At 43.3% G+C, this 16308-nt stretch overlaps 1 protein-coding gene across 1 annotated transcript in view; it reads right to left on the minus strand.

Moving 5' to 3' along the window:
* Positions 1 to 1071: 1071 nt before the first annotated feature.
* The window catches only part of LOC137308090 (pericentriolar material 1 protein-like), a gene marked incomplete at its 3' end in the record, with an annotated part of 45384 nt that continues 30147 nt past the window's right edge, over positions 1072 to 16308 (minus strand). Inside the window, exons 13-16 of the mRNA XM_067977008.1 lie at positions 9208 to 9353; positions 3253 to 3382; positions 2724 to 2858; positions 1072 to 1256 (exon numbers count right to left, since the gene is read on the minus strand). Of these exons, the coding sequence (XP_067833109.1) occupies positions 1072 to 1256; positions 2724 to 2858; positions 3253 to 3382; positions 9208 to 9353 (596 nt within the window). The remainder of the gene's footprint in view (positions 1257 to 2723; positions 2859 to 3252; positions 3383 to 9207; positions 9354 to 16308) is intronic.

Raw genomic sequence — 16308 nt, forward strand, 5'->3', positions numbered from 1 at the left:
ACTTGGCCCATATCCCTCTATACCCATCTTACCCATGTAACTGTCCAAATGCTTTTTAAAAGACAAAATTGTACCCGCCTCTACTACTGCCTCTGGCAGCTCGTTCCAGACATTCACCACCCTTTGAGTGAAAAAATTGCCCCTCTGGACCCTTTTGTATCTCTCCCCTCTCACCTTAAATCTATGCCCCCTCGTTATAGACTCCCCTACCTTGACACCTTGATGATCAAAAACTATAATTTTAAAAATATGGCAAAAATTTACTATACATAAAATGTCACACTTGATACAATTAGTCTATAAAAGAATAGGTCATTGATGCTTAAATCATACTTAAATCAAACTATTCCATTAAATTATTCCAAAAAGGCCGCATTTAATTTCATTGTATGATTAGCAAAGTGTGCAACACTTTTGAAGGGCTGTTATCAAAAAGGTGTTTTGTGAATAACGGCACTGCAGGTTACTCGGCACTGTGCTCGTGTGGAACATAAATGCCGGCATAGAGCAGTTGGGCCGAATGGCCTGTTTCTGTGCTGCAGACTCTATTGGGGGGAATTTTAACCCCCACAATGGGCGGGACAGTGGCAGGGGGGGTAGGTTAAAATTTCAAAAATCTGAAACCTGACCACAATCCGCCTTGAACGTGCCCACTTCTGGTTTTAATGGAGGCAGGTTGGGGGCCGGGCTACTAACCTGCTCTTCAGATGCAGGTCGGTAATTTAAATATGTTAGTGAGGCTGTGTACCTCAGATTTTAGCAGCCGTTTACATTTAACAGCTGTGGGCTGAGTTTCCCGGGGCTGGCTGCTGGCCCGGAAATGGAGAAAAAAAATTCAAATGAGGTCCTGCTGTTAAATTCAGCAGGACCTCTGCGTTCATTGCATTTCCGGGTTTCCCGGCCGCTACAAGAGCCCCCACCCCAACCCCGGGCTCTCTGTAAATATTGGGGCCGATGTAACTCTATGTAAGAACAACAAAGCAATTCTTCAGAATCAACTAGCCCATTCCAGTTCAAGTGCAGGTTATAAAACCATAATCTAGAAAGCTTGCTTATCTATCCTGATCTAACCTTTCAGTTCTGCTGAGCTGCTGTGTGCCCTGTGTTTCTCCACTTCTAACAGATGTAGCAATGATGGAGTTGCTATCGGTCAGTGTTTTTTGCCGCTGATGTTCAGCCATTAATGCTTCAAGTTGTTTTCTTCTCTGGCGCAACTCTTCTCGCAGAATTTGGTGTCTCCGCATCTCAGACCACAGCTAATCATTATTTGTAAAAAAAATACAAGACAGTAATCGCTCAGTATAAGGCAGTTTAATACTAGTTAGACCATGTCCTAATTTTAAGAATTAGTCATTTGATTTTACAGTAATTTCATAACCAGTTGATAGGGTAATTGGCACTAACCGCCTAGAGCCTCCCCTTTGATTCTCACCTCTGACATCAATTGTGAGTTGCTCATGAATTTCTTTGTATCCAACTTTTAGGCATTCTACACATCTGCCTCTGCCTCTTCTAAACCCCAAACTTCCCTTAACTCTAGTGTCTCCCAACCTCCACCCAAAATGCTCTCCAACTCCCCCCAAAGCCCTCTCCAGATGACCCACCATCTCTTCCAGTGACCTCCTTCCCTCCCAGCTCCTGACTATTCAATTATCTTTCCACAGCCTAATAACTACCAATATCAACAACCTCTTCATTTCCTCAGATTCTATTCAGCCCCATTTTCAAAACTGCCATCACTCCTTGCTTAAAAAGCCAACCCTGACCACTCCAAGGTTCCTAACTACTACCCCATCTCTAACCTCCTCTCATCACCTTCAATTTCACAAATGCTGCTGTGTTGTATGATATCCAGTTGTGAGCCAGCTCTGTCTCCAGTTCAACAATTAGCAAGGCATGAATCCATGAAGTTCAGCTCTTGACAGAAACTCTACACCTTACACAATGCGCAACCAAGCTATCCTGTTCAACCTCCAGTTGAGCTGTAAACCTCACATCCAGTCCATCACCAACACAACCTACCTCCAACTTCACAAAAAAAATCATCCACTTACACCCGTACTTCATCGCCATCAAAGTCCTTACTAAGGCCATCATTACCACCACATTTGATTTCCACAACGCTCTTCTCATTGGCCTCCAGAATTTTACCTTGCATAAACTACAGCTTGTCCAGATCTCTTCAGTTCGTATTCTGCACTAAGACCCACATTATAAATACCCGTCCTTGCCAGCTTCATTGGGACCCTGCCTCTTAGTACAAAGACTTCAAAATCCTTATCCATGTTTCCCACTCTCTCCATGGCTTCATCCCTCTGCCTACCTCTAATCTTCTCCAACCTATAGCCCAGTACACACACTCATCTTCCAACATTCGTGTATTGTGTGGCCCCCATCCCATTCTGCTATTGTTGGCACAACTTTCAGTCACCACAATCCAGTGCACTGGAATTCTCTTCCTAAACACTTTCGCCTGATGACCTCTCCATCCCTAACTTCAAAAGCTGTTCAAAACCTACCTCTGTTTTTGACTACCTCTCCTAATTTCTCTCTCTTTTACTACTCTGCTGCCCTGAACCTCCTGTAAATTGTCGAGATATTGTATTATGTAAAAGGAACAATGAAGTCCAAGTTACTGTTGAACTATTCCTTTTCAAACAACTATTACGCAAATATACTAATAATTGCATAACTAAACAGCTATATTAACAGCTATCAATTACCTCACTGTCAGGAGGTGGAGCCGCAACCGGGTCAGGTAAAGCCTTTGCTGTTGCACCTTGACCACTGACCGCAGGGGTAGATGTAACAACGGGGACTTTTATTTTCGACAGGTTTCCTGCATTCGATGTTGACAACTGTATGTAAACAAAACTCATATGTGATTATATGTAGCACTAAGCAGCAAGATCTGCAGCACATCACGTCATGACTGTTAATTACCAGTTGTAATAGGTGACCATCTTAAGATTATATTTACATAAGCTTTTAAGAAAGTATTAAATTCTGCAAAACATTAAGATTTGCTAATTATTGGTAAGTCACTAAACACAACTTGATTTAAATAAAAATTTCCTTTCACATCAAGATAAATGTTCTGTACTTCAAAAGTGTAGCAGGAAATAAAAAGAACATAACATTTTCTGAGAAAAACACCGGCATAATTCTGAAATGCTTTCTATCTGATATAGGTACAGATGTGTGCCTGGTCCAAATCTTATTTTTCTTAAAAGAAATCAAACTTATAGCCACCTGAAGATCAGGGCATGATCTCTGCAGGTGCTTAATCTTCTCTTGAATTTCCATCAACCGTTTTCTTTCTTCTTGTAACTGCTTCAATTCTTGCTGCTGTTGCTGAAGTTTAGCTTCATAGAACTTCTCTCTATCGCAGAAATCCACATTTAGAAAAAAAAACACCCTCAAATCAATACCACCCGTTGTAGACTCCAAAAGCAAAACTACATATACCCCAAAATTAAATTCATACACTGGGCCCCCCCACCCCCGCAAAATACAACGGAACCACATCACAGAACACTGCCAGATCAATAAGGCTGTTCTGAATAAATAGCTTGAATGGAAGAAGCAAATTGGGGTATTAATTACTTCGTTGGAGAAACGTAGACTTTGAGGCAATATTATTGAGGCTTTTAAAACAATGAAGAGAATTAAATCTATTCAGGTCAATAGGTTATTTGCATTAGATAGTACAGGAGAACTAAAGGACCTGAGCATAAAATACAAAAGCCATGAGTTAGGGTAGATGCTAGGTAGTATTGCTTCTTAGAGTCACTGACCTCTGGAATTGATTACCAACAAGTACATTAAGTATGGATTCACTGCAGCCCATCAAAAGGGAGCTCGACAAATTCCCGGGAGACAAGGACACCTCAAGTGATGGAAGCTAGGTGAGGGGTATCTGGAATTATTGACAAATTACTGCAATCTCTTGCAGCCTGCTTGAATGCCTTCAGGAATCAGAAAGGAGTTGACCAGATTTTCCCCAAAATTGGCCTGCGCTTTTATTGTCCGTTTTTTTGCATTTCCCAGGAAATTGCTTGATTGGAGGTGATAATGCATGTCAGCTGCACCATGTCTGAATGGAAAAGGTTCAATGGAACGAATATTCTTTTCGTCATTTTTATATGTCCATATACATGTTCATATGCTACAATTGTCTTAAGAACACGAGCAAACCCATGCCTTGCAACTCGAGTCAGTAGAGCATGGATTTCATAGAATCATAGAAATTTACAGCACAGAAGGAAGCCATTCGGCCCAACGTGTCTGTGCCGGCTGAAAAAGAGCTATCCAGCCTAATCCCATTTTCTAGCACTTGGTCCGTAGCCTTGTACATTATGGCACTTCAAGTGCACATCCGAGTATTTTTAAATGCGATGAGGGTTTCTGCCTCTACCGCCCTTTCAGGCAGTGAGTTCCACACACCCACCACCATCTGGGTGAAAAGATTTCTCCTCAACTCCCCTCTAATCCTCCAACCAATTACTTCAAATCTATGCCCCCGGTTACTGACCTCTGCAAAGGGAATAGGTCCTTCCTATCCACTTTATCTAGACCCCTCATAATTTTATACACCTCAATCAAATCTCCCCTCAGCCTCCTCTGTTCCAGAGAAAACCCCAGCCTATCCAATCTTTCTTCATAGCTAAAATTCTTCAGTCCTGGCAACATCCTCATAAATCTCCTCTGTACCCTCTCGACTGCAATCACAACTTTCCTGTAATGTGACCAGAACTGGAGGCAGTACTGTAGCTGTGGCCTACCTAGTGTTTTGTACAGTTCTAGCATAACCTCCCTGCGCTTATACTCTATGCCTCGGCTAATAAAGGAAAGTATCCCATAAGCCTTCTTAACCGCCTTATCTACCTGTCCTACTACCTTCTGTGATCTGCAGACATGCACTCCAAGGTCCCTCTGTTCCTCGAAGCTTCTCAGTATCCTCCCATTTATTGTGTATTCCCTTGCCTTGTTTGCCCTCCCCAAATGAACTCCACTGGAAACAGCCTTCCAGTCACAAAAACACCCATCGACCATAACCCTTTACTTCTTGCCACTGAGCCAATTTTGGATTCAACTTGCCACTTTCCCTTGGATCTCATGAGCTTTTACTTTTCTGACCAGTTTGCCATGTGGGACCTTGTCAAAAGCCTTGCTAAAATCCACGTAGACTACATCAAACGCATTACCCTCATCAACCCTCCTTGTTGCCTCCTCAAAAAATTCAAATCAAGTCAGTCAGGCACGACCTTCCCTTAACAAATCCATGCGGACTGTCCTTGATTAATCCGTGCCTTTCTAAATGACAATTAATACTGTCCCTCAGAATTGTTTCCAATAATTTTCCCACCACCAAGGTTAGGCTGACTGGCCTGTAAATTATTTGGTCGAGCCCTTTCTCCCTTTTTAAACAATGGTACAACGATAGAAGTCCTCCAGCACCACGCCTGTAGTCAGAGAGGATTGGAAAATTATGGTCAGAGCCTACGCTATTTCTGCCCTTGCTTCTCTTAACAGCCTGGGACACATTTCATCTGGCAATTTATCTACTTTCAAAGATGCTAATCCCCCTACTATTTTCTCTCTCACTTTGTTTATCCCTGATGTGGAGATGCCGGTGATGGACTGGGGTTGACAATTGTAAACAATTTTACAACACCAAGTTATAGTCCAGCAATTTTATTTTAAATTCACAAGCTTTCGGAGGCTTGGAGGAAGGAGGAAGCCTCCGAAAGCTTGTGAATTTAAAATAAAATTGCTGGACTATAACTTGGTGTTGTAAAATTGTTTACAATTTGTTTATCCCATCCAATATTTCACACTCCTCCTCCTTAACTACAATGTCTGCATCGTCCCACTCTTTTGTGAAGACAGGCGCAAAGTATTCATTAAGAACCATACCCACGTCTTCCGCCACCACACACAGGTTACCTTTTTGGTCTCTAATAGGCCCTACTCTTTCCTTAGTTATCCTCTTGCTCTTTATGTATTTATAAAACATCTTTGGGTTTTCCTTGATTTTACTTGCCAATATTTTTTCATGCCCTCTCTTTGCTTTCCTAATTTCCTTTTTAATTTCATCCATGCACTTTCTATACTCCTCTAGGCTTTCTGCAGTATTGAGCTCTCTATGTCTGATATAGGTTTCCCTTTTTTGCCTTATCCTACTCTGTATGCTCCTTGACATCCAGGGGGCTCTAGATTTGGGAATCCCACCATTTTTCCTTGTGGGAACATATTTGCTCTGAACCCTCACTATCTCCTTCTTGAATGCCTCCCACTGCTCTGCCACTGATTTACCTTCAAGTAGATTTTTCCAGTCCACTTTTGCCAAATCACATCTCAGCTTAGTAAAAGTGGCCTTTCCCCAATTGAGAACTTTTTCTCCTAGTCTATCTTTGTCCTTTTCCATAACTATGCTAAATCTAACTGAATTACAATCACTACCACCAAAATGCTCTTCCACTGATACCCCTTCCATCTGTCCAGCTTCATTCCCTAAAACTTTTTTTAAAATTCGTTTATGGGATGTGGGCGTCGCTGGCAAGGCCAGCATTTATTGCCCATCTAATTACCCTTGAGAAGGTGGTGGTGAGCCGCCTTCTTGAACCGCTGCAGTCCTTGTGGTGAAGGTTCTCCCACAGTGTTGTTAGGAAGGGAGCTCCAGGATTTTGACCCAGCGACGATGAAGGAACGGCAATATATTTCCAAGTCGGGATGGTGTGTGACTTGGAGGGGAATGTGCAGGTGGTGTTGTTCCCATGTGCTGCTGCCTTTGTCCTTCTAGGTGGTCGAGGTCGCAGGTTTAGGAGGTGCTGTCGAAGAAGCCTTGGCGAGTTGCTGCAGTGCATCCTGTGGATGGTACAGACTGCAGCCACAGTGAAGGGAGTGAATGTTTAGGGTGGTGGATGGGGTGCCAATCAAGCGGGCTGCTTTGTTCTGGATGGTGTCGAGCTTCTTGAGTGTTGTTGGAGCTGCACTCATCCAGGCAAGTGGAGAGTATTCCAGAAGTCCAAAACTGCCCCCTCTCTTGTTGGGCTTGCTATGTACTGGCTGAAAAAGTTCTCCTGAATGCATTTTAAGAATTCTGCACCCTCGATACCTTTTACACTGATTGTATCCCAGTTAATATTAGGGTGATTGAAATCCCCTACTATTATTGCCCTATTGTTTTTGCACTTCTCAGAAATTTGCCTTCAAATTTGTTCTTTTATCTCCCTCTGACCATTTGGGGGTCTATAGTACACTTACATCAGTGTGATTGTTCCTTTTTTGTTCTTCATTTCAACCCTTATGGCCTCATTTGTTGGTCCTTCTAACATATCAGCCCTCCTCTTGGCTGTAATTGTTTCTTCAACCAGTATTACGAGCCCCTCCTTTTTTATCCCCCCTCTATCTCGTCTGAAAACCCTGTAACAAGGAATGATGAGCTGCCATTCCTGCCTCTCTTTAAGCCATGTTTCAGTTATAGTTAAGATACCATACCTTCACATGTCTATCTGTGCCTATATGAATGATACTGCATGAATTTGAAGTAAACAGGCTGATGATTTTATTAAACAACTCACACAGGAATTTGACATGAATGAGCTAATCCATGTACTTCAAACAGCAAAGAAATTTCAACCCCTCCCCCCCAAAAGTGTTCACCAATTAATGCACTAATAATATTATCTTAACTCCTAGGTCAATAATGTTGCATACATCTGTTATTGCTCTTTATCTTTCTTTTGTACACTGAACATAGCCTACTACTATTTTTGAAAACAACATCTATGAGATGCAGGAAGAGGAAAACTTTCTGCAAAAGAGAAAAAAAAATAATTGTATATTGGTTTGTTGTTCTTGCACTTCAGTGTAATTCTTTCTTACAGTACTATATATTTTAATGCAAGAGTGTTGAAAGGGATTTAACTTCTGAGGAATGTATTTGTTATTATTAACAAGTCCAGGCTTAACTTTGCTTTCCCTTCAGCTCCTTTTTTTTGGCCAGAGCCCTTTTCATATTAACTGAATCACAAATTTCTATTCCATCTAGTATGTCATTTGTTTTACCAATATACGTAGCCATTTTGTGGAAAGGCAGGTAGATGTCAAACTGAATTTTTGGGTGTGTGTAAAAGGGACAGATCAAAGTTGTAAACAAACTTTTGGATGGCATTCTACTCATTCACAACAGGAATAGCTAACTGCTTGAAGAAACAATATGCTCCTCAGCCAGGTTACGCACAATTTGAATGGAACGACTGACCACACACAGACACCCCTCTCTTGGGATCAGAAAGAATGCATTGCTGGAATGTCCTGGTCTGCCTAGGCCCAGTTCTAGTGCAATGCTTACTGCTGCTACCTTACTCAACAGCTTCACCTTACAGCTAGCTAGTACCAACCAGGGCCTTATTTCACTCAAACATCTCAAAACACTTCACAAGAATTACTTAAATGTTATTTTATTACTAGATCTCCCATGGTATTGCTCAAGGCAAATAAAATTATATGATTTTTTATATAACAGGAGAAATAAATACACAATGGATTACTCTGCTAAGAGACAGTCATCTTTTTCCTTTTAAGGCCACAAAATCCAATTGCTATAAACAACAACCTGATATTAATTGCTGTTGGTAAGAAAAGTCTGCAGTTTAACGGGTGTTTGTAAATTCTTCACTGCAGATCAGAAGAAATGAGCATAACTGCTACTTTTTATATAATGTTGGTACCAAATGGAAACAAAAACAAAACCTATGGATAGATATGGTCAAACACAGCTGTTTTGCACAGAGCATCAATGATACGGACTGGCCTGTCAACTTGTTTTTGATAGTACTGGCAGAGGGAGAAATGTTACTAGGACACCAAAAAAAAACATTTTGCTCTTCTTCTAATAATGTCATGAGATCTTCAATGTCATCTTGAACTACGAGATCAGTCAGAAGGGCCTCAGTTTAATGTCTCATCCAAAGAACAGCACATCTGACAATGCAGCTGTATCCCTGTACTACACTGGAGCATCAGCCAAAATTATGAGCTCAAACTCCTATACAAAAATCAAACACACAATCTTCTAACTATAAAAGCAAGAGTGCTACAAAATGAGCCAATCTGGCACACTTGATACTAATGCAGAGACTAAAAAGTTTGCTATTACTGTGAGCACCAAGACTGACTCAATTGAAAAAAAACACTTACCTTTCTTTTTCATCCAGTGCCACTTCTTTCGAACTTCTAGATGCATTTGTTCTAGTATTGTTTGGTTGCTGTCTGTCCTGGTCTTCCTCAGTTAATGAAAAGTCAGGGAAGTTAGAAATATCAACACCAGTTGCATCTGGGACTTCCTGCGAATAGAATAATTGGAGGCATCACAGTATCAAACATGTTACTGTCAAGTTTATCCCCCCCACCCCCAACCTTTCCACAGGAACCATGCCAATTAGGGGGCAAACAGTATTCGTTCCCAAGCTTTTGACAATGCAGCTTTTGAACTGTTCCGTGTACTGCAAATGCACTGGTCGACTTATCCTTGAATTCTGTCTGAAGCAGACCTTACATTTGATTACCATCTTCCTTATGGTTCAGAGACGCACATACAGAAACACCGGAGGGAAAAAAAAATCTACATTCAATGATTACGTGGCGCAGTTTTTTAAAATTCATTCATGGGATGTGGGCGTCGCTGGCAAGGCCAGCATTTATTGCCCATCCCTAATTGCCCTTGAGGTGGTGGTGGTGAGCCGCCTTCTTGAACCGCTGCAGTCCATGTGGTGAAGGTTCTCCCACAGTGCTGTTAGGTAGGGAGTTCCAGGATTTTGACCCAGCGATGATGAAGGAACAGCGATATATTTCCACGTTGGGGTGGTGTGTGACTTGGGGAGGAACGTGCAGGCGGTGTTGTTCCCATGTGCCTGCTGCCCTTGTCCTTCTAGGTGGTAGAGGTCGCGGGTTTGGGAGGTGCTGCAGTGTATCTGGTAGATGGTACACACTGCAGCCACGGTACGCCGGTGGTGAAGGAAGTGAATGTTTAGGGTGGTGGATGGGGTACCACTCAAGCAGGCTGCTTCGTCCTGGATGGTATCGAGCTTCTTGAGTGCTGTTGGAGCTGCACTCATCCAGGCAAGTGGAGAGTATTCCATCACACTCCTGACTTGTGCCTTGTAGATGGTGGAAAGGCTTTGGGGAGTAAGGAGGTGAGTCACTCACCATACAATACCCAGCCTCTGACCTGCTCTTGTAGCCACAGTATTTATGTGGCTGGTCCAGTTATGTATCTAGTCAATGGTGACCCCCCAGGATGTTGATGATGGGGGATTCGGTGATGGTAATGCCATTGAATGTCATGGGGAGGTGGTTAGACTCTTTCTTGTTGGAGATGGTCATTGCCTGGCACCTGTCTGGCGCGAATGTTACTTGCCACTTATAAGCCCAAGCCTGGATGTTGTGCAGGTCTTGCTGCATGCGGGCAAGGACTGCTTCATTATCTGAGGGGTTGCGAATGGAATTGAACACTCTGCAATCATCAGCGAACAGCCCCATTTCTGACCTTATGATGGAGGGAAGGTCATTGATGAAGCAGCTGAAGATGGAAGGGCCAAGGACACCGCCCTAAGGAACTCCTGCAGCAATGCCCTGGGGCTGAGATGATTGGCCTCCAACAACCACTACCATCTTCCTTTCTGCTAGGTATGACTCCAGCCACTGGAGAGTTTTCCCACAGATTCCCATTGACTTCAATTTTACTTGGGCTCCTTGGTGCCACTCTCAGTCAAATGCTGCCTTGTTGTCAAGGGCAGTCACTCTCACCTCACCTCTGGAATTCAGCTCTTTTGTCCATGTTTGGACCAAGGCTGTAATGAGGTCTGGAGCCGAGTGGCCCTGGCGGAATCCAAACTGAGCATCGGTGAGCAAGTACCACTTGACAGCGCTGTCGACGACACCTTCCATCGCTTTGCTGATGATTGATGGGCTGATGGGCCGGATTGGATTTGTCCTGCTTTTTGTGGACAGGACATACCTGGGCAATTTTTCACATTGTCAGGTAGATGCCAGTGTTGTAGCTGTACTGGAACAGTTTGTCTAGAGGTGCGGCTAGTTCTGGAGCAGAAGTCTTCAGCACTACAGCCGCGATGCGGTTGGGGCCTATAGCCTTTGTTGTATCCGGTGCACTGAGCCGTTTCTTGATATCACGTGGAGTGAATCAAATTGGCTGAAGACTGGTTTCTGTGATGGTGGGGATATCGGGAGGAGGCCGAGTAAGTTAGATTATTCATTTTTTTGACCATCCAAGTGTCTGCTACATGTGGAAACTACTCAATATACTCAAGAGGCTTCAATTCAAACGACTGAGAAATCTACACCCATATATTGGCTATTTCTTTGTGCCATTTATGGAGTACACACATTCTCCTTATACAAATACATCCCACTTACCCAAGACCAGAAAACTGAGGTGCAAGTTGGCAGAACCAAGTCTTAGGCACACCCAAATGTGTACAACGGTACTGTTGGCGTTTAACTTGCTAAGACAGCATAGCTTACAAGAGCAAATCACTAGTAATCTTCCTGTTGCTTGCCAAGCCATTCTACCCTACCCCTTATGGCTTAAGCCTGCAGGGTTAGCTGGAGCAAAGTAGGAAGAATGCCATGCCTTGGTGACAGGTCCAACTCTCCAGATTACATTAGTGACCCAGGTTGGCTGGCCAATAATCAACAAGGCACTAGATTCTTGTGGATCTACTTGACTTAGGTAATGGTTTACCAAGTCTGCCACAGAAGGTTGACTTTGTTTCAAACTTCCATTGCCACACATGTCTTCTTGGAGCGACCTTAACCCCAAAATGATTCCACTTTTCTCCTCCCAACCACTGAGGATCATCACTACTTGGTTGTTAGACAACTGAAGAGTGGTCGTTTGAGCCCTTGCTAGGTAGGCAGCAGATCCTAGCAGCTCTGTACAAGTGTAACTCGCTATCCTCCACACCAGAACATGGGCACAAGTCAAGCATGTGAATGGCGGTTCCACTGATTGGAACTGCAGAACTTCAACATCAGCTACTTGCCACTCTGCAACTCAATTATGGTAGGCACTAAAGCTGGACTAACAGGAGTTTGTGTTGTCATAACTGAACTCCCAAGTAATGTCTTCTAGTTGCAATCAACCCAAGTTTCCTCATCAGCTAAACAATGCCGAGTACAGTTGAGATGCGAGGGCAGCAGAGAGTAGGTAAGTACTAAATTACATCTTTTGACTAATAAACAGTTAACTTTTTTTTGCAAGCAGCAGCTGGGCTGGGCTGGTTTGATTAAAAAGCTATCTAGGTATAAAAGTGCTGGTTGCTGGGTGAATTTTTACACTTTGGAAGTCTTACATGTGTTTGAATTGGCTACTTGTTTATGCTAACAGTAATGATATAAGTACATTGTACAAGCGAGAGGCAATCGAGTTGCGAGAGACTAATGAAATGAAAGACTGCTGAGAATACGAGGGAAACAAAAGGCAAAAAACTGCAACTGCTGGAAATCTGAAACAAAAATAGAAAATGTTAGCAACACAGAGATCAGTCAGCATCGGTGCAGAAAACAGATGAGTTAATGTTTCAGGTGTAGAACCTTCATCAGAACAGTTATAACAATGACTTGCATTTATATAAGAAATTGTCCAAAAGTGCTTCAGAGGAGCGTAATTAGACAATAATTTACACCAAGCCAAAGGTGATATCAGATGGGGTAACTAAAAGCTAGATCAAAGGGGTCCTAAAAGAGGAAAGAGAGGTGGAGAGGTTTAAGGAGGGAAAAAGTTGGGAAGCTAGCCAGGAGAGCATTAAAATCGTCGAGTTTGGAGGTAACAAAAGCAGGGATGAACATTTCAGCAGCAGATGGCTGAGGCAGGGGCGCAAACGGGCGATGTTATGGAGATCTTTGAAATAGAGAGAACGTAGGGTCAGAAACTCAGCTCACGGTCAAATAGGACACCGAGGTTGCAAACAGTTTCGTTCAGCCTCAAAGAGTGGCCGAGGAGGGGGATGAAAACAGTGGCAAGGGAATGGAGTTTGGAACGGGGGCCGAAGACAATGGCTTTGGACTTCTAAATGTTTAACTGGAGGAAATTGCAACACTTGCAGAAGCGGCTGTCAGATAAGCAGTCTGACAACGCAGAGGCAGTGGATGAGTCGAGGGAGGTGATGGTGAGTGAGGCAGAGTTGAGTGTCGTTAGCGCACATGTGAAATCTGACATTGATGATGTCACTGAGGGGCAGCATGTAGATGAGAAATAGGAGGGAACCGAGGCTAGATCCTTGGGAACTCCATTGGTAACGGTATGGGGACAGGAAGAGAAGCCATTGCAGCAGATTCTCTGGCTATGACTGGATAGGTAAAAGTGGAATCTGGCAAGGGCAGACTCACTTAGCTGGACAACAAAGAGGCGTTGGAAGAGGATGGTGTGGTCGACCACGTCAAAGGCTCTAAAGAGGTTATGAAGGAAGAGAAGGGATAGTGCACCATGGTCACAGAGGATATCATTTGTGACTGTGATTAGGGCCGTTTCACTGCTATCGCAGGGGCAGAAACCGGATTGGAGAGGTTCAAAAATGGAGTTGTAGGAAAGATAGGTACGGATTTGGGAGGCGACAACACATTCAAAGACTTCGGAAAAGAAAATTGAAGATGGGGCAGTAGTTTCCAAGGAAAGAGGGGCCAAGGGTGGGTTTTTTGAGGGGGGGATGTTGATGGCAGATTTGAAAGGAACAGGGACAGTACCTGAGGAGAGGGAACAGTTTATAGTATCAGCTAACACGAGGGCCAGGAAGGGAAGTTGGGTGGTCTGCAGTTTAGTGGGATTAGGATCGAGAGAGCAGGAGATGGGGCTCATGCTCAAGATGAGCTCGGAGAGGGCACAAGGGGAAATGGGAGAGAAACTCGAGAAAGATGCAGGTTCAGAGTTAGGGCACCTGGGGAGGTAGGGGGAAACTTGGCTTGATGGGCAAGAGGATGGGAGGGGTGCGGCAGAGGCAGCTGAAGGGATGATTTCAATCTTAGCGACAAAGAAGTCTATGAGCTCCTCACAGTTGTTGGAAGTGAAGATTGAGGTGGCTGGAGAGAGTGATTTAAGGAGTCAGTTGGTAGTGGATTCTATACCTGCAACATTAACTAGTCTGTTCTCTCCACCAATGCTTGACTACCCTGCTCAGTGTTTCCAGCATTTTCTTTTCTTGTCTACAAATACAAAGCCAACTAGTGAAGCTGACTTGAACTACTTTGTTGTTTGAGTCTTTTGAGTCTATTTATTATGGAAGGATAGTGGAAACTATTGTTGTGTAGAACTTGATGATTTGGGAGTTTCTGGAAAAGACGGGTATCCAGAAGAGGCAAATAGGAATAACTGTTACCACTGGTCAGCAAAATGCTTATAAAGGATTCAAATTTAAGATCATCACACAAAGAATTCAAAGGAAGGTTAGAAAAAAAAATTGTTACATAGGGTGGTCAGAATTATCTACCACAAACCTTTGTTGAAGTAGTCTGTAAATTATTTTAAAGGGAAATTAGATGGTTGGTTGAAAAAGAGAAATATCAAAAGGGTATGGGGGGTGAGCTGATGAGTGGAATTTGACTAGGTGGCTCAATTGAATAAAAATATTGCACAGACTTGATGGGTCAAAGGTCCTGTTTCTGTGCTGTAAGATTTTATGGATCTACAGCAGTGGAATAGCTGTTACAATTTCCTCAGCATCCCCAGGCAATAGGAGAGAAAAATTAAAAAAAAATCAATCAGCTAGGGTTGCCTTTCTTGATTGTTATCCTGTTGACCCTTGCTAAAAAGTACACAAGTGAACAGCAGGCAAAGACACAATCAGAGATAGCTGTGATATACACTGACACTCTATCTGGCTTTATGCATGAAGATTGGTCACCTGAGGGAAGATTCCAGAAGGCTGCTGGTGCCCACGAGACTGTACCTCGGCATGATTCATTACCTTCAGGATAAGCGGAAAGAGGAGAAAACTGGAGAAAAGTTACCAGTGAAACAGTAAGACTTAATGGGATTTGTTAATTCCTCTGAAGACTCACGGATCCAAGGATCAATCTACAAATTTACTCAGTATTGTGCGGCAACACAACCTGACATTCGGTGCTTGGGCCTGAGCTATTTACAATCTATATTAATGACTTAGATGAAGGGACCGAGTGTAATGTGTCCAAGTTTGCTGACGATACAAAGCTAGGTGGGAAAGCAAGCTGTGAGGAGGACAGAGTCTGCAAAGGGATATAGACAGGTTCAGTGAGTGGACAAGAAGGTGGCAGACGGAGTATGATGTGGGGACATGTGAGGTTATTCACTTTGGTAGGAAGAATAGAAAAACAGAATATTTTTTAAATGGTGAGAAACTATTAAATGTTGATGTTCAGGGAGATTTGGAAGTCCTCATATAAGGAACCCAAAAAGTTAGCATGCAGATACAGCAAGCAATTAGGAAGGCAAATGGCATGAGAAATAGGAGCAGGAGTAGGCCATACGGCCCTTTGAGCCTGCTCCTCCATTCAACCAGATCATGGCTGATCTTCAACCTCAACTCCACTTTCCTGCCTGATCCCCATATCCCTTGATTCCCCTACAGTCCAAAAAATTATCTATCGCAGCCTTGAATATACTCAACGACTCAGTATCCACAGCCTGCTGGGTAGAGAATTCCAAAGATCCACAACCCTCTGAGTGAAGAAATGCCTCCTCATCTCGGTCTTAAATGGCCGATCCATATCCTGCGACTGAATTTTGGCCTTTATTGCAAGGGGGTTGGAGTACAAGAGTAAGGAAGTCTTGCTACAGTTGAACAGGGCTTTGGTGAGACCTCACCTGGAGTACTGCATACAGTTTTGGTCTCCTTATCTAAGGAAGGATATACTTGCCCTAGAAGCGGTGCAGTGAAGGTTCACTAGATTGATACCTGGGATGAGAGAGCTGTCCTATGAGGAAAAATTGAGTAGAATGGGCCTATACCCTCTGGAGTTTAAAAGAATGAGAGGTGATCTCATTGAAATACAAAAGATTCTGAGGGGGCTTGACAGGGTAGATGCTGAGAGGTTGTTTCCCCTGGCTGGACAGTCTAGAACTAGGAGGCATAGTCGTAGGATAAGGGGTCGGCCATTTAAGACTGAGCTGAGGAGGAATTTCTTCACTCAGAGGGTTGTGAATCTTTGGATTCTCTACCCCAGAGGACTGTGGATGCTGAGCCATTGAGTATATTTAAGGCTGAGAACGATAGATTTTTGGACTCGAGGGGAAAGCGGAGTTGGGGT

This window comes from Heptranchias perlo, unplaced genomic scaffold (assembly GCF_035084215.1).
Source record: "Heptranchias perlo isolate sHepPer1 unplaced genomic scaffold, sHepPer1.hap1 HAP1_SCAFFOLD_1190, whole genome shotgun sequence".
In the NCBI taxonomy this organism is placed as follows: Eukaryota; Metazoa; Chordata; class Chondrichthyes; order Hexanchiformes; family Hexanchidae; genus Heptranchias; species Heptranchias perlo.